Source organism: Trichomycterus rosablanca, chromosome 22 (genome assembly GCF_030014385.1).
Source record: "Trichomycterus rosablanca isolate fTriRos1 chromosome 22, fTriRos1.hap1, whole genome shotgun sequence".
In the NCBI taxonomy this organism is placed as follows: Eukaryota; Metazoa; Chordata; class Actinopteri; order Siluriformes; family Trichomycteridae; genus Trichomycterus; species Trichomycterus rosablanca.
Genome location: NC_086009.1, coordinates 11,775,918 through 11,793,144, shown reverse-complemented (window position 1 = coordinate 11,793,144; position 17,227 = coordinate 11,775,918). Strand labels below are relative to the sequence as shown.

Below are 17,227 nucleotides of genomic sequence, written 5' to 3'. Positions count from 1 at the left end.
CAAACAATTTTAGATTATATTAATATTGGATTGGTAGTTGGTGGTTGCTAACATTAAACAAAGATGACCCAAGTGTAACTGCCCCCTAAGCTACTAAATCTCAACCAGTTATCTTAATTTTATATTAAAATTAGCTGGAATATCTAAAACATATAAATGTGACAAATTAGCAAAAAAAGAAATTGGGTCTTGGCAAATACTTTATAACACTATGTACAGTGAGGAAAATAAGTATTTGATCCCCTACTGATTTTGTAAGTTTACCCCCTTACAAAGACTTGAACAGTCTATAATTTTTATGGAAGGTTTATTTTAACAGAGAGAGACAGAATATCAAAAAAAAATCCAGAAAAAAAACATTAAATAAAAGTTATAAATTAATTTCTATTTAATTAAGGGAAATAAGTATTTGATCCCCTACCAACCAGCAAGAATTCTGACCCCCACAGACCGGTTATGTGCCCATGAGGCACACAAATTAGTCCTGTCCCTGTATAAAAGACTCCTGTCACAGAATCAGTTTCTTCCGTTCAAATCTCTCGACCACCATGGGCAAGACCAAAGAGCTATCAAAGGACGTCAGGGACAAGATTGTAGACATGCACAAGGCTGGAATGGGCTACAAGACCATCAGCAAGAAGCTTGGTGAGAAAGAGACCTGTTGGCACGATAATTCGAAAATGGAAGAAATACAAGATCACAGTCAATCGTCCTCGCTCTGGAGCTCCATGCAAGATCTCACCTCGTGGGGTAAGAATGATTCTGAGAAAGGTGAGGTCAGCCCAGAATTACACGGGAGGAGCTTGTCAATGATCTCAAGGGAGCTGGGAGCAGAGAAATGCTGGACATGACCCCAAGAACACCATCCCCACTGGGCATTTCTCTGCCTCCAAACACGGTGAGTGGAGTTGATGCCAAAGAGCTCAATTTTGGTCTCATCTGACCATATCACATTCTCCCAAGCTTTCTCTGAATCGTTCAGGTGTTCATTGACAAACTTCAGACGGGCCTGTACATGAGCCTTCTTGAGCAGAGGGACTTTGCGGGCACTGCAGGATCTCAATCCATTACGGCGAAGTGTGTTACTAATGGTTTTCTTGGTGACTGTGCTCCCAGCTCCCTTGAGATCATTGACAAGCTCCTCCCGTGTAATTCTTGGCTGACCTCACCTTTCTCAGAATCATTCTTACCCCACGAGGTGAGATCTTGCATGGAGCTCCAGAGTGAGGGCGATTGACTGTGATCTTGTATTTCTTCCATTTTCGAATGATCGCACCAACAGTGGTCTCTTTCTCACCAAGCTTCTTGCTGATGGTCTTGTAGCCTATTCCAGCCTTGTGTAGGTCTACAATCTTGTCCCTGACATCCTTTGATAGCTCTTTGGTCTTGCCCATGGTGGTCGAGAGATTTGAATGGAAGAAACTGATTCTGTGACGGGTGTCTTTTATACAGGGACAGGACTAATTTGTGTGCCTCATGGGCACATAACCGGTCTGTGGGGGTCAGAATTCTTGCTGGTTGGTAGGGGATCAAATACTTATTTCTCTTAATTAAATAGAAATTAATTTATAACTTTTATTTAATGTTTTTTTTCTGGATTTTTTGTTGATTTTCTGTCTCTCTCTGTTAAAATAAACCTTCCATAAAAATTATAGACTGTTCAAGTCTTTGTAAGGGGGTAAACTTACAAAATCAGCAGGGGATCAAATACTTATTTTCCCCACTGTATATATATATATGTCTGTGTGTGTTTGTGCACCATGCTGCAGACAGATGGGTGACAAAAAAAAAGCCCTGACAAAGTGAACAGGATGCAGTCCACCACAAGCCTCAGAAACAGTTTTACTGCACCTTGCTACAAGTCTCAGGAACTGGACTTGTAGGAGGAATGGAACACTTCTTTTAAAAGATATACCCTCAACCATTTAGTAATGGTGGTGGAAAGTAACACATCTGATTTAGAGGATCATCTTTATTTATAACAGAAATTCTTGCACTGTGACAACAGACTTTCCAAGCACTTCCAAAAATGGAGTGGGAAAGTGTGGTATAATAACCTATGTATAATAACTTTAGACCAATTACTGTATATTATAAATTTAGGCCAAAAGCTAAAAAAACTGTAAAAATGTCAGCAGGTGTTGCCTTTCGCCTTTTTTTCCAAAAAGTGTTTTATGATGTATTTTAACATTTATGTTGACTACTATTTAATACTTTTCTCTGAATATAACAGTTTAGTGACTGGTACTGAAAGTGCACACAGTCAGTGGCACAGTTTGAAAACAAATTAATAAAACAAGTTAGCATGCCATCACAATGCATGTGTACATTAAAATACCACACACTGCACCACAGCACTAAAACATTTGGTCACATGTGCTTTTTTTTAAAAATGTAAGGATTATTATTATGTAAAATATTTTTACCCCACCACAGCAGGTTTTTCAACCATTAAGCCAATGTGTTTATTTTTTAATTATTGTAATTTATCCATATCCTTTAGATCAGTTCCATTGTGAATTGCATAATATTGGATAATACATCTAAGCAAATGTAATTTGTAGTAGCAACTGCCTGGCATTTGTAAGATCAGGCACTGTTGTAAGATGAGAAGGATTACAACTGATGTTTATTGGAGTTGAGGCTACTCTGTGGAGGCCACTGGAGTTCCTCCACACCAGACTTTTAGGGACCTTTCTTGCATAGTCATTCTAAAAACAACATTTTTTGCCACAAACATGAAAGCATATAACTTAAAGTTATTAAAGTTTCAGACACCTAAAGTTCATTATTTGAGAGGGTCCACATATTTTTGGCTGTATAGGATATATGCACAAGTTCATTAGCACATCTAGCTTAGTGCACACCACATACCTTGGAAAACTTCAGCCTTATTAAACTTCAGCCTTATTGCATCATGTGAAAACAGTAATCCTAGTCAAAAGTGAGGGCAAAATAACATAAATAACTTAAGAATTGTGAAAGAAATTTGTAAAACCTTAAGAAAACATGGCTTAAGAAAACATGGCTACTTGTATTTCCCTCTGTGTATTGATGCTAGTCTAGATAGCAGGCCTGCTATAAAAATGGGAGGAGAAAATTAGAAGGTTTTTAAATGGCAAATAATTGCATATTTAAAAAGTAAATAAAAAAAAAAAGTTTAAAAAAAATGCTTTGAACATTTTGTCTTACAAGTAATGAGAAACATATAAACCTATCTTTTTTTACAGCCATCAGTCTGTCTCTGTCAGCTTTGCACACCTATTATAGTAACAATAACACTGCCTATTCTTCCTTGCTGAGTTTTTCTATCAGATTTAAGTGCTCTGTCTCGACTACTCAAAGGCATTTACCTTCCAGTCCTTAAGCCACTGCACTGTCTTTTGTGCTGTCTTTAGAATCATTGTTGAGCTGGTAGGTGAACTATTTCATCATCTTTGGTCATGTAGCAGAGAACTGTGTATTGTTCTAGGTAGTTGGGTGTACTTAAAGAAAAACATGCTTCACAGAGGATACAGTTTATTTTTTGTGGTAAGCTGTGTTTGGGTTTCGCCAGTTTAGTCAACAAAAAATTATTAAAGTTATAGCTTGGTCTCATGTGACCATAAAACCTTTTGCCACATGGCATCAGAATCCTTCATGTGTTTTTTCGTTTTGTTTGTTTTTTGTTTTTTTGCACTCAATTGTGTTTCTATGTAGTTGAATGCTCAAGAACCAGGCGGTTTTATTCTAACATGCTAGAAGTACCCCATACATATTTTATTAAGAAATCAGAATTGTTTTTGTTAATTTCACTTTGTTAGAAAATGTGTAAAATGTGTAAATAATTGATTACATTTATTTAAATTTATTTATTTTAATTTTAATTGTAACGTGAAGATTTTGACAGGTTCTAATGATTTTCTGTACATTCTTGTTCATTTACCATGTTAAATTGATTCGGCTGCATTGTCCACTTCCAGCCACACCATAAATAAGGTGCATAGGTAAAGCAGAAGTAGGGTAGATGAATAAGAAAAAAGCAGTGAAAAAGATCTGCTCATTGCTTAGAGACTAGAGGTGGAGACATTACAACGACATTTGCAATGAGCCTATGAGGAGCGAGACAAATATACAGAGATCAGGCACAGGAAAGACTATAAAGACCAAGTTTCATTCATCTTGTCAAATTAAATTTGGGTTTAGACGTTTGTGTAAATTAATATGACATTTTGAGAGTAAAAGGCTAATACCTAATAGGCATGTGAAAGGAGGGCAAGTAAGGACTAGTTGTAGATAAATAAAAGAATGAGCTGTGTGGGTGAACCAAAATGGTGAAAGCTTGGGTGTGAACTGGTTGTGAGTTAGGTCTGGTGACGTATGAGTAATCTGGCCTCTAATTTGGAAAAGGACCCCAACTGGCACGCAACTGCTATTGTGTAGGTAAGTCTTTTTTATGTGTTTATTTTATTTGCAGTCATTAGACTTGAAGCTTTAACATATTTTTACTTAAACTATCTTTGTAATATATATATGCAAATGTTTTAAAAATTTTAAATTAGGTATTTCATAATCAAAGATGAATCTTGAATAGCGACTTGTTTTATTTAGTTCGATGAACTTTTTTAATGGGTATTTTACTTTTATATGACCTGCTGGTCATCCTAAAATCTTCAATGGTATTTTCAGAACGTCATGGTCAGATGATCTTAATAGTAGATCACAGCTTGGTCTCTTAGGGAAACCTCACTTTCACACTTGTCCTCATTTCCTTTCTAAATCAAAATGATTTTGTTTTAAACGTCATGAAACTTGTTAGATTCAATTTAGAAAATTATTTTGTTCTAAATAAATTTGATACTTGATTTACAATATTTAATCACATTATTAATACTTTGTGTTTGCTACTTATATATACAGATATATAAAGTAATATGTATAAAGAAAAAATGCAACAGATTCAGTATAGTGAAACACATGTATTAGTTGTTTTTTTACAGTACATTACATAGGCCTTTTAGATAAAAGAGAGGATTAAAAATTATTTATCACATTATTAAACCTAAAACATAATAATCTCTTAGTAATGACAATATAACCTTCTAAAATGTTGCTTTAAAATCAATTTTGTAAAATGCAATAAAAAGTTACTTTTTTTACTCTTAAGTCTTTATTTAACCAACAGAAGTACAAAGAAATGTTTTCACTGATCATTTTCATTGTATTATGTAAATAAATACATTTGCAATTTAATGCCTGCAACACACTCCAAAAATTGAGACAGGAATGTTTAGCACTGTGTTTAATCACCTTTCCTATTAATTAGACTTTTTAATGGTTCCGGGTCTTGTTGGCAGCATGTGTCTCTCTAAAATCCCAATATACACCTTCTTGATAGTGGTCTTTTCACTTTTGGTCCATCAGAGATGAGTCTGGGGCCCAAAGATCTTGGTGGTGTTTATGCATAGAAATATATATTTTTTTGTGTAATAGAGTTTCAGGTGGCATTTGGATGCTTGATGCTGCGGTGGACTGTGTTAAGTAGCAATGGTTTTCGGTTCTCCCAAGCCCATGTGGCTATATTTAGTACAGTTGCATGCATGAGGGTTCAAAGGTCACGCACTTCCAACTTTGGTTTTTCTACACAAAGATCTTCCTGGATTCCCTAAATTTTTTTTACAATATTATGTGGGCTGCATGGTGGCTAAGTGAGTAGCACTGTTGCCTCACAGCAAGAGTCAGCAACTGGGTTCGATCCCCAGGTAGGGGTGGTCCGGGTCTTTTCTGTGTGGAGTTTGCATGTTCTCCCTGTGCTCCGGTTTCCTCCCACAGTCCAAAGACATGCAAGTGAGGTAAATTGGAGACACTAAATTGTCCATGACTGTGTTCAATATAACCTTGTGAACTGAAGAACCTTGTGTAATGAGTAACTAACGTTCCTGTCATGAATGTAACCGAAGTGTAAAAACATGACGTTAAAATCCTAATAAACAAACAAACAATATTATGTATGGTAGATGGTAAAAAATAATTTGCAATCTTGCATTGAAAAATGTCCTTTTTAAACTGTATGTCAATTCTCTCATGATGTTAGAAACACAGTGGTGAGCCACAACTCGTCATTGCTTGTACTTTACAGTAAGGCTGAGCATTTGGTGGAGCCTTCTTTTATACTTAGTTATAATTCCTTCACCAGTTATCAATTCACCTGCGGATTGTGGCATGTTTCAAAACACTGTAACATTAACTTTTCACTCTTATTTTGCCTCTGTCCCAAATCTTTTGAGTGTGTTGCAGTCATCAAATTTTACCTGTGTTTATATTAACAAAATACAATGAAGTTAATCGATGAAAACATTGGAAATCCTCCTTCTACTTCTATCAGTTGAATTAGTGTTCTAAATCAAGATTCAAGAGAATTAACAAACACATTATTCAGTTAATTGCATTTTACAAAATGTCCCAACTTTTTTGAAAATTGGGTTTGTACTTAAATTTCAGCTCAATTACTCACAGTAGGATTATACTCACAGCAGGGTTATTTTTTATTACTAAAATATATGTATATAATATATTTGCATGGGTGCTTAGTAGCCATATATTCACCTTGACATTTAGAGTACATAAGGTGGCACAAAATGGAGGTAAATATGCTATTGCTCTGGTTTGGGTGAATGAGGCCCTGCAGCTGTAGGTGTAAAGTGAGACCTTGCTGACTCTAATGCTATGCTCTTTTTTCTCATCTAACTGCAAAATACAGGAAATCCGTTTCCTGGCAATGAACATACATGCACATGAGTAAACCAAAGCATTGCAATGCTGCTGATGCCAAATTAGATAGATCAGTTTGTTAAAGTACAATTGTGTCAAAACATGCATTTGTTATTTATCAATAAAAATAAATAAATAATAAACAGGTATGGATCAATCGAATAATATTAGGTGCTTTGAGTATCTGATAATTACTTTTTTTTTAATGAAGCCATAGTTCATTTAGCCATAAAAACTTCTACTTAAGAAATATTAACCGCCTATGCCCGTTCCTCAAACAAGTACTGCCATTCTCATCCATGCACTGGTAACATCCCGAATTTACTACTGTAATTCAAACCTATTCAGCTTACCTCAAACACCATTACAAAAACTCCAACTAGTCCAAAACTTCACTGCACGGATTATCTCTAGGTCACCCTCAACTAAACACAATACTCCAGTTCATTGGCTTCATTGGCTTCATTGGCTCCCCGTAAATTATCACATACACTTCAAGATCTTATTATTCACATTCAAAGCTCTACATGGTCTAGCACCCTCTTACATCTCCGATTTTAAGTCTACAATCCCACCCGCACTCTTAGGTCTTCCTCAGCCTTTCAGCTTTCTATTCCTTCTGTCCGCCTGTCAACTATGGGCACGAGGGCTTTTAGCCACTCTGCCCCTTCTCTCTGGAACACCCTCCCAATCCATTTCCGTACTATCAATTGTTTCTCTACTTTTAAATCCCAAATTAAAACTCACCTCTTCAAGCTTGCCTACTACTAATCTTTCAAACTTACTACTACCCCCAATATTTGTTTAACAGTGATTACATTTGACTGTTTAGAGATTGCATTGATTTTATGGGTGAGTTTGTACGTAGTTTGTATGTATTTTTTTTAACAGACATTTAGACATTTGTGACAACCCTATTTCTTACACATGCTAAAATCAATTTGCTAGTTTCCCAAGTTTCCCAAAAGAACAATGACAAAAATGGACATTTAATTAATTGTACAATTAATTTCAATTCATATTAAGTACATTAATGATTTATATTAGAATAAGTGCATAACTAAAACATTTTAATAATATATTAAATATATTATTAATTGCATAGGAAATTTGGTTACCGTTATGAAATAATTAATGACTTTGTGTAATTAAAACTATACCCATTTTTTTACAATACCCATATGGTCTAGTCATCAAAGATATACTTAATTTATTGAGTTTTATAATTTAATATATGTATATCACAATTCATGAGTAACTAACTTGGATACATACGATTTTGCAGGTATGGATGCCACTACACCATTGACTGTGGTTGGTGGTGCAGTTTTTGTGTTGATCATCCTTCTGACTGGACTTTGTCTTAACTGCAAAGGAAGCGGTCAACGAAGTAAGATGAAGAAATATAGGATGTGTTCCAGAAAGATTTTTTTACTATAATGCAATGTGTTAACATGACTCTTTAACATGATGCTTTATTTCCTTTAAGAGTATATACGACAACAACAACATGACCCACGGAATAGTTTCCCATCGTAAGACATATTCTCTAATTACAAATCTATCTTTCTGCATGTACACAAATAGTTTAACATCAAGTTTACATTTACTTTTTACAATAACAATAACAACTTCAGGCTATACCTACTATCAATTCCCAAAAAGTTGGGACAGTTTGAAAAATGCAAAAAAAAAAACAAAAAAAAAAGTGTTACATTTAAAGTTGGGACATAAAGCATTTACCACTTCCTTCTCACAACTCTGAAAATATGTTTTGCCACTAAGAATACCAAGTGATTAAGTGTTTCAGGTATTATTTTGTCCCAATCTTCCTGCAAGCACATCTTAGAGAGTTGTCATTGTCACATTTTTATTTCAATTTTTTTTTACACATCTACTGGGGACAGGTCAGGACTGCAGGCAGGCCAGTCCTGTACCCATAATGTGTGCAGCATATGGTTTTTCATTGTCTTATTGAAACAATGCATGGATATCCTTGGAAAAGATGCTGTCTTGAAGGCAGCAAATGTTGCTATAAAATCTCAATGTACTTTTCTGCATTAATGCTGCCATCACAAAATTGTCTTTTTTGTCTTTGGTCTGAAAGACATGGCATCCATTTCTTTCAAACAAGATCTAGAAAACTAATTTGTTTGACTACAATACACATTTCCACTGTGTAAGGGTCCATTACAGATGTCTTTGAGCCCAGAGAACTTGATACCACTTTTGGACATAAATAACATAAAGTTTCTTTTTGCACAGTAAAGTTTTAAGTGGTAATTGTGAATGTAACTCTAAACTGTAGTGCTTGACAAAGGTTTGCCAATGTGGTTATATCAGCTTTAAAATGACGTTTCTTGATGCAGTGCCATCTAAGGGATCAGAGATCACAGGTGTTCAGCTTGGGCTTGCACTCTTGCCCTTTATGCACTGAAATTCAAAGACTCAGCCTCATGAATACTGCTTTTGTTTTACTTTTTTTTTTTTACACTTCATTACTAGCCCTAAACTGCCCTCTTTCTAACTTTTTTGGTATGTGTTGCAGGTCTAAAATGCAAGATTAATTGTATAATAACAAATTAAATCAATTTGCAATAAAAGTAAATGTAAGAAACACATATTTTATATATTGCATTTTTCAGACATTTTTAACTTTTTTCTGATTTGGGGTTATATATTTTAGCCAGTTTTTCTTCTTGCCTTTCATATCAACTAACAAGTGTTATAGAAAAGCACTTGCATTGTTCAGCCCATCTCTTTTTGCCTGATTTATCTGCAGTGTTATTAAAGACAATATTTTATCATTTAAAAAGAAAAAACAAACCTAACACAAAACTTCTATAAAGGAATGATTTAATTATGCAACTGTATAACTTAAATTCAACAATACAGCCATACACTTAATAAATGTGCAGTTATATGCTAAAGTATTTTGTTGCGGTTTAAAGTAGAAAAAATAGTCTTATACCCAATAGTTGGATTGCAATAAATGTCAAATGCAATAAAAACTGTTTATTCTCTTGAACCTTTAACAGACAAAATTACAAAGAAAACTTTAATGGTTTGGCTGAGAAACTTGATTGTATTTTGTAAATATATTACAAATTTAGAATTTGATACCTACAACACACATGGGAAAATTAAGAAAAATGTTATAGAATATTAAAGTTACACTGCTTGGAAACATTCCACAATAAGCAGATGAATTAGTAATAGGATTCATAAAAAGAATCCACTAATGGTTTAGTCTTCGCCGTTACTTTACTCATTAGAACTCAATAGGCAGGTCAAGGATTGTAATTAGAAATTGACAACTAATGATGAATTCTCTGACTCTCATTGCCCACAAAGCAGGAAAAGTCTTTAAAAATAAATGTAAGCTTGCAATATACAATGTCTTACATGCCATTAAGAACAAAAATACCCAGAAACTGTGTGATAGAACTGCTTGTATAATGATACGAAGGTTGAAGCAAAATCTTTATATGACAGCGAAGAACCTGCTGAAAGGACAACTTATACAAAAGTGGTGATGCACTGTTATACTTTGCAACTTCCCTTGAACAACTAGTCTGCAAATCAGAAAAAGTTTTACCTGCGACCTTAAGTATCTTAATCTTAATCTTAAGACCTTAATCTTAAGGTCTTAAGTGTGCATAATAATATTTTAATAATAGTACAAAATTTTGAAATGGTCCTTACGGATAAAAATGTAGGTAGATCCTGAAAATGCTTTGCACAAGATAGGCCTAAGTACTAGAACATTTTTAATTGATAAAATGTCATTATTGTATACACGAAATTTTTATTTTAGTATAACTTTAATTGTTGTTTTGTTCTAGCATATAAGATCTACTGTGCTTGTTTTGTGTCTGTAAAACTGATGGCAAATACTTAATTTTGTGCTTAACTGTATATCTTTATCTCTCATTTTACAGGGTCCAAGGATTTACGATAGTTCGCCCATGTAAATATTCATCATTTTTGTTATTTAATGTTTAATGATGCATTGATAAAAATAGAAAAAGCAAACTTTAAAGTTGGATTGATTACATCAGATAAAATCAGCTGACATCCTGTCTGAGGTATATTCTTGATTTCTGCTGTTTCCAGAACAAGCTTCGCACCAACTATAACCCTGAGTAGGAATAAGCACTTACTAAAGATGAATAAGTTATTGAACAGTTAAACCATTAATTGCAGAACAGCAAATGCTGTGAACACTGGTGTGAAAAAGTAAATAACGAGTTTAATAACTCATTTGTCAGACATAATTTATCCAACACCAGTATAATTTATTCATTCATTGTCTAACCACCACTGCTTTATCCTGGTCAGGGCCATGGTGGTTCTGATTCACCCCAGAAAGGTCGCCAGTCCATCACAGGGCAGACACACACACACACATTCACACGTGCACTCAGACGTAAGGCAATTTTTTGTATCTCCAGCTGGCATGACTGCATGTCTTTGGACTTGGGGGGAGGGGGGGATTGCGATCCGGAGCACCAGGAGGAAACCCATATGGATACATGGAGAACATTTTTGGCATGCAGCAGACGATTTTATCCAAAGCCACTTCAGTACTGTGACAGTGTACAGTCTAAGCAATTGAGGGTTAAGGGCCTTGCTCAAGGGCCCAACAGTGGTAACCTAGCAGTGGTGGGGTTTGAACCAGCAACCTTCTGATTACTAGTCCAGGACCTTAATCACTAAGCTACAACTGTTTAAATGTTTAAGTCCACATGTTGAATTTAAATTCAGAAACATCCGTGAACAAATTTTCCTCTGGGATCAATAAAGTATTTCTAATTCTGATTTCAAAGCAAATTTAGGCTGATAGGGCTGATAATTCACCTTTCAAAATGACAGTGACACTGGAGTTGTTTAAGGGCAAGTCTATGAATGTCCTTCAGTGGCCTTCAGTGTCCTTCAGACTTAAACTCCCTCAAACATCTGCAGAGAGATCTGAAGATGGCTTCTCACTCTGCAAGACACCAAGGGGTCTGAATCCTTTCTGAATCCACTGTAACCACATTTCTCACATTAACAGCCTGTAGCTCTGAGGTGTATATTGATAGGATATTAATTTTGATAAACCAAGACTTTTTGGCAGTGAGAGTGTACATCTTAAAATTCTTCAAAGTTTCCTTTCCATCTTTTTTTTAGATACAGAAAACCATTCATTTACTACCCTACCCATACAGACTTATCAACAACAGCTCATTAGGTAAGCATATTCTTCATATGCTTACACTTGTATGTCATTCTGTTTTTACATAATCCTAACAGTGTCACTGTTTTTTTAACCATTCCTTATCAATGGTGGAAACTAGGCCAGTCTCCCCTTGTCCTTCATCTGATGGTGAGATTTCCTTACTTTAACATGAATGTTGTATGTTACATAATCAGTACGAAATTTGTTCAGCAGTAAGGAGATGATGTAACAATTTGATGATGTAACAAAAATATTTCTGTTAGTTAGGGGTGATCTAAAGACAAAAAATAGAGGATGCTATCAAATGGCCTGAGTAAACAGGGGACTGAAAAATTAAACAGCTAAAAAGGAATCTAGAACTTAACCCATGTTCCAAACTGAACATGTTAATGTCTTTATATTCCATAGATCCTTTTTAATCATTCATGCATTACAATAACCAACAGCAATCAAACATCTGCGATAACTTGCAGTCTTTTATTTCACTATGTGGACATTTTGACCAACTTTGCAGAATTGTTTTAATACCTTGGATACTTTAGTCTTTTCAGGTCTTGCCACATAAATTAAATACCTAGACAAGATGGTTTACAAATGACTGCTTTCAGTTTTTAATTACATTTCACATTTACATTTCAATTACATTTTACCATATTAAAAATAGGTTTGTGTAATCAGATGGCATAAATCATCAGACTGCCCAGCCATGGAAAAAAGCCTGTCTCTCTACTAACTTTTTATTTCAAGTTTTAAAGTGGAAAGTACGTAATCAGTGCATTAATGGTTAAAATATTTGTTGTTGTTTTTTTACTCAAAGCTGAAAGTCAAAGTGATTACATCAACCAAAATGGTGAGAAAAAATATTACCCACTGTTTATTGCTTTAACATTTGTTTACAGTGTGTGTGTGTGTGTGTGTGTGTGTGTGTGTGTGTGTGTGTGTGTGTGTGTGTGTGTGTGTGTGTGTGTGTGTGTGTGTGTGTGTGTGTGTGTTGGGGGGGGGGGGGGTGAGTGGGTGGAGTGGGTGGGTGGGTTGGTGGGTGAGGGGGGGAGAGAGAGAGAGAGAGAGAGAGTTAAGGTCAAGTACTGGTTACTTGGGAAGGATTTCAAAAATCGTTTTTATTCTGTGTCTTCAGTGGATAAGAATGGAAGCAGCTATGAGCAGCCACCTGAAAAGAACTCAGACTTCCCTGACTACCTGTAAGAACATACCTGTATATTCTATACACTGTTTCCTCCTGATTTATTAGTACATTGACCTAAAATGTTGGATTATTTTAATATTGGATCTGGTATAGTAGTTTCAATTTTCATCCACTATTTTACACTGAAAGTGTGTGTGTGTGTGTGTGTGTGTGTGCGTGCGTGCGTGCGTGTTAGTTAATTACATGCACTTAATTAAATCAGCAAAAGAACCCTAGGTAGTACTCTTAGTGACCCTGAAAAAAACTGCTTTTGAACTCTAGTAGTGACAAATTAAAGTACTTTGGACAGCAAAAAAAAGACAAACAAATGAATCTTCAACCAATTCAAACCTAACTTCGTACTCGAGGCTAACAAATTAACATAGCATTAACCATCTTCTAAGTTTTAAATAAAACAAGGTAAAGCCCTAGTGAAATTATTTTCTAGCCCTAGTGAGTTAGACTTATTTCACTCTGATCTGCAAATACACATTATTAACCAACAACAGAGCTGTTCTGCTGTGTAATGTCATAAGTGGTGCTACATTTTTTTTAACAAAACCACATCTGAAGCAATTATTTGCACTCCTGCATTTTATATTTTGTACAATCGCTCTTTGTCATCAAAACAGCACTTAATCTTCTCCCCGAACATTTTAGAAGTAAGGTCCTACTTAATTTATGGCAATGAAAATCGCGCCATGGACTGTGAAATGAGCCTTTTCCCATGTAATATGCAATTTGCTCTGAAATTCAAACTTTAAGGTTTGTGTTAGCTATTTAACGTTTTTCATTTTTGCGTAGCATTCAAGTGCTTTACATTTACTGGTTAATTTGCACTATGATGCAGTCCTAGCAATCCTACGGCAATTCCTTTAGAAATCATTTAGTCAAAATGTCAAAGACCTCGAAGTGCAACACAGCTAAAAAAAAAAAAACACCACTCATGTAACTGAGTCTAGAAAACTTTCAACCAGATTAGGGGACTGTCATGGCCATGGCAGAAGCTTGATTTTATGTTTAGTAGACCAGTTTTATGTTGATCTGTATGTATGTTTTGGATCAAACAATCCATCCGTTTTTTAATGAAGTCCATGATGCCCTATAAGGTGCCTTCAGCTGTGTGTGTTTTTTTTTGTTTTTTTTGTTTTTTGCCTTTCTTACCATTTCTCGCAATGAATGTAAGGATAAAGCAAACTTGTGTCCTCATCCAGGCGTTTGTCACAGTTCCAGTTGACTGGAACGTGTAGATTATTATTATTATTATCAACTAGATATGGGCATTTTTAAGTAAGTAGCTACTTTTTATAGACATTTCCTGAAAATTTCTCTAAATTGTGTAGGTTGAAAAATGAGAATTTGACCTTAGTGTTAGGAGGTTAGAGTTTTCTTATTTTTCCAGATTTTACTCATCTTTACCATGAGTGCCAGTTATTGTGGAGGGTACTATATGCTTATTCACATTTCAAAAAAAGTTGACAGAGATGCAATGTAAAACTAAGTGTAGGGAATGATCAAAAACACCTGTTTTGGAACTTTCCACAGGTAAACAAGAATAGATAATAACCCCAAATCAGAAAAAGTTGGGACAGTATGGAAAATGCAAATAAAATAAAAGTGCAGTGTTCCTTACATTTACTTTGACTTTTATTTGATTGCAGACAGTTTGAACCAAATATATTTTGTTTTTTTTCTGGTCAGCTTCATTTCATTTATTAAAATACCTCCATTCCTGCATTTCAGGCCTGCAACACATTCCAAAAAAAGTTGGGACAGGGGCATTAGTGTCTTCTGAGGCACATATTTAAGGATCCCAGCACCAAAGGCATTCAATCAACCACACAGTGTCATTAGAAATGTGAAAAAAGAGCTCATTATTTAAACTACCACTTTGTTCATTAAAAAAAAACTATTTTCTAATTAGATTTCATTTGGCTTTTTTTGTTGTTGTTTTAGGGATGTGTTGCCAGATGACCAAAATGTCTCCCAGCTGAATCTTGCTTCTTCTTTAAATTCAGGTTGGTTTAAAGATGTTAGACAATCTGTTACTTCCAACTTTTTTCTGTGAAACCCACATGTTCCCAGGGCCCTAATGGCATGACCCAACAGTTATATACAATAGTTTATTAGAGACAAAGCACATGAGAATTAAACATAATAATAAGAGTACTCTGTAATATTTAAGATTCATAAAATAGGCTTGTGTACTGGTATAGTTTTTAACAGTTAGATTAGTTTTTAAATATTGCCAAAATAAATTTATCAGAGTGTTGCTAATATCAGACCAAGTCAGAGTTGTTTTGACAGCATATTTGAAAAGCGGTTCTAATGTTGTGGCCTACTGGCATAAGAGGCAGTACAGTGGCTTAGCTGATGCTGCAAGCAACATGTGTCCTAGGAACTTTGATCATCACCTCAGACTGCTGCCTATACAGAGATTGTCATGTTTCTTCATGTATTCCAGTTTGCTCCCACCTAAAAAATAATTATCCCACCTCATAATTATGCACTTATATTAAATGTAGCATTATGGAAAAAATATTGATCAAAAAATCTGTCCAGACCAATATAATTAAACAATCCTAATGGTGCTTGTTTTTGGGGGGGTTTCTAGGACAAAGTTACCAGAACATTGAAACTGATGACAATAATGGTGACGATAATGGTAACAATAATGACGATGATGGGGATAATGATTCAGGTAAGCCAGACAGTTCTTTAGGTTTTTGTCGTCTACCAGACTCTGCAAAATCTAACTTACCCTAATCTGTTCACATGGTTGTGTTTACAGACAGTCAACATTACATAAATGTCAAAAAGGAAGAAACTCCTGGTAAGTCTAAGGGTGGTTACACCATACTGTCTTCACTTCTAAGCTTCATTTAGGACTTTTAGTCCATAAGTGTGGAGGAACTCAAATGACATTTTACATTGCAAGCCAGTTATATTCATCTAACATCAGTAATTGACCTTACAAATGCTCTTTTGACTCATTAGACACAAACAACCACAAACAAACTCCACTCTTCAGGGAAGACTTTTTATATGTCTGTTATAGCCATAAGGATGACGTAAGCATTGTCATAAGCATTGTCTTTTCCAGCAAGCCCAAGTTCAGATGTGCACAAACTCTTCAGCATTCAATCAAAAGTAAATGATTGAGAGGCTACACAGCTGTGAGAACTCTGGTAGAATTATCAATTTAACACTAAGTTTTTTGCTTGCAGTGGGCTCATTTCAAAGTTCCAGCAGTGATGGCCAGGGCAGTTCAGACTATGTAAATGCTCCAAAACAAGGTAAAGCAACATTTTTAAATTTAGACTCTTTGCTAATGACTGAAAATTTCTGATCTGGCTGTGATCAGGCTTTGCACTTCTGTATCACCTGTGATAGAGGAGAAACGACAAAGATATTAAATAATATTTTTTCTGCTCTTTTTTCTAGTTACCATCCACATGCATTTGGAATAATTTTAATAGGAAGTCAACCTGATACTTAAACAACCATAACAAGAATTATACAGGTTGTATAAATTGTATAAGTTGTGTAAACAGCTCTGTATTTGAAATAGTTGCCATGTTTGTTACACACTCCAAACGCTATTATGGATTATTACAATAATTTAAGGTCCATAAATGTTTACTTACGTTTTACCATAGTCATATTAACAGACTTAGCTGACAATTCCTGAGAGTATTTCTTTTTAATGACTTCTTATTTTGATTTAAGCAATATGTACAGATTGTTTCCCTATTCCATATAGTTACAATAAGATCAGATTGCCTTTGTTAGTCTTTGTATATAAAATATTGTAATGCTCTGCAGCTGTATGTTTCTGATACTGAAATAAATCATACACTGTGTATCATGCATGTTTTATCAGCCAGAAAAGACAAAGATTGGAATTTAATGTGTCTTACCAACCTAGTGTGGGTTCATTGGGGTTGGGAATCGCAACATTTATGGTGGAGAACAGAGACCAGGCAGACACAAATTTGAAGTAGATTGAGTGAGGTTTTTTTCCTTATGTGATTTTTTTTTTTAAGATAATAAAGGTTAGTGGGCTAGCATAC

The 17,227-nt window shown here is 35.0% G+C and overlaps 1 protein-coding gene across 1 annotated transcript; it reads left to right on the top strand.

Annotated features, from left to right (window-relative positions):
• Positions 1-4,383: 4,383 nt before the first annotated feature.
• lat (linker for activation of T cells) lies at positions 4,384-16,878 on the top strand. The gene is made up of 13 exons (XM_062984802.1): positions 4,384-4,422; positions 8,036-8,140; positions 8,240-8,285; positions 10,692-10,720; positions 11,923-11,983; positions 12,090-12,118; positions 12,789-12,821; positions 13,107-13,170; positions 15,111-15,172; positions 15,769-15,855; positions 15,946-15,987; positions 16,382-16,450; positions 16,599-16,878. Exons 2-13 carry the CDS (start codon positions 8,038-8,040, stop codon positions 16,622-16,624), a joined length of 651 nt encoding a protein of 216 aa, XP_062840872.1. The 5' UTR covers positions 4,384-4,422; positions 8,036-8,037; the 3' UTR covers positions 16,625-16,878.
• Positions 16,879-17,227: the final 349 nt, after the last annotated feature.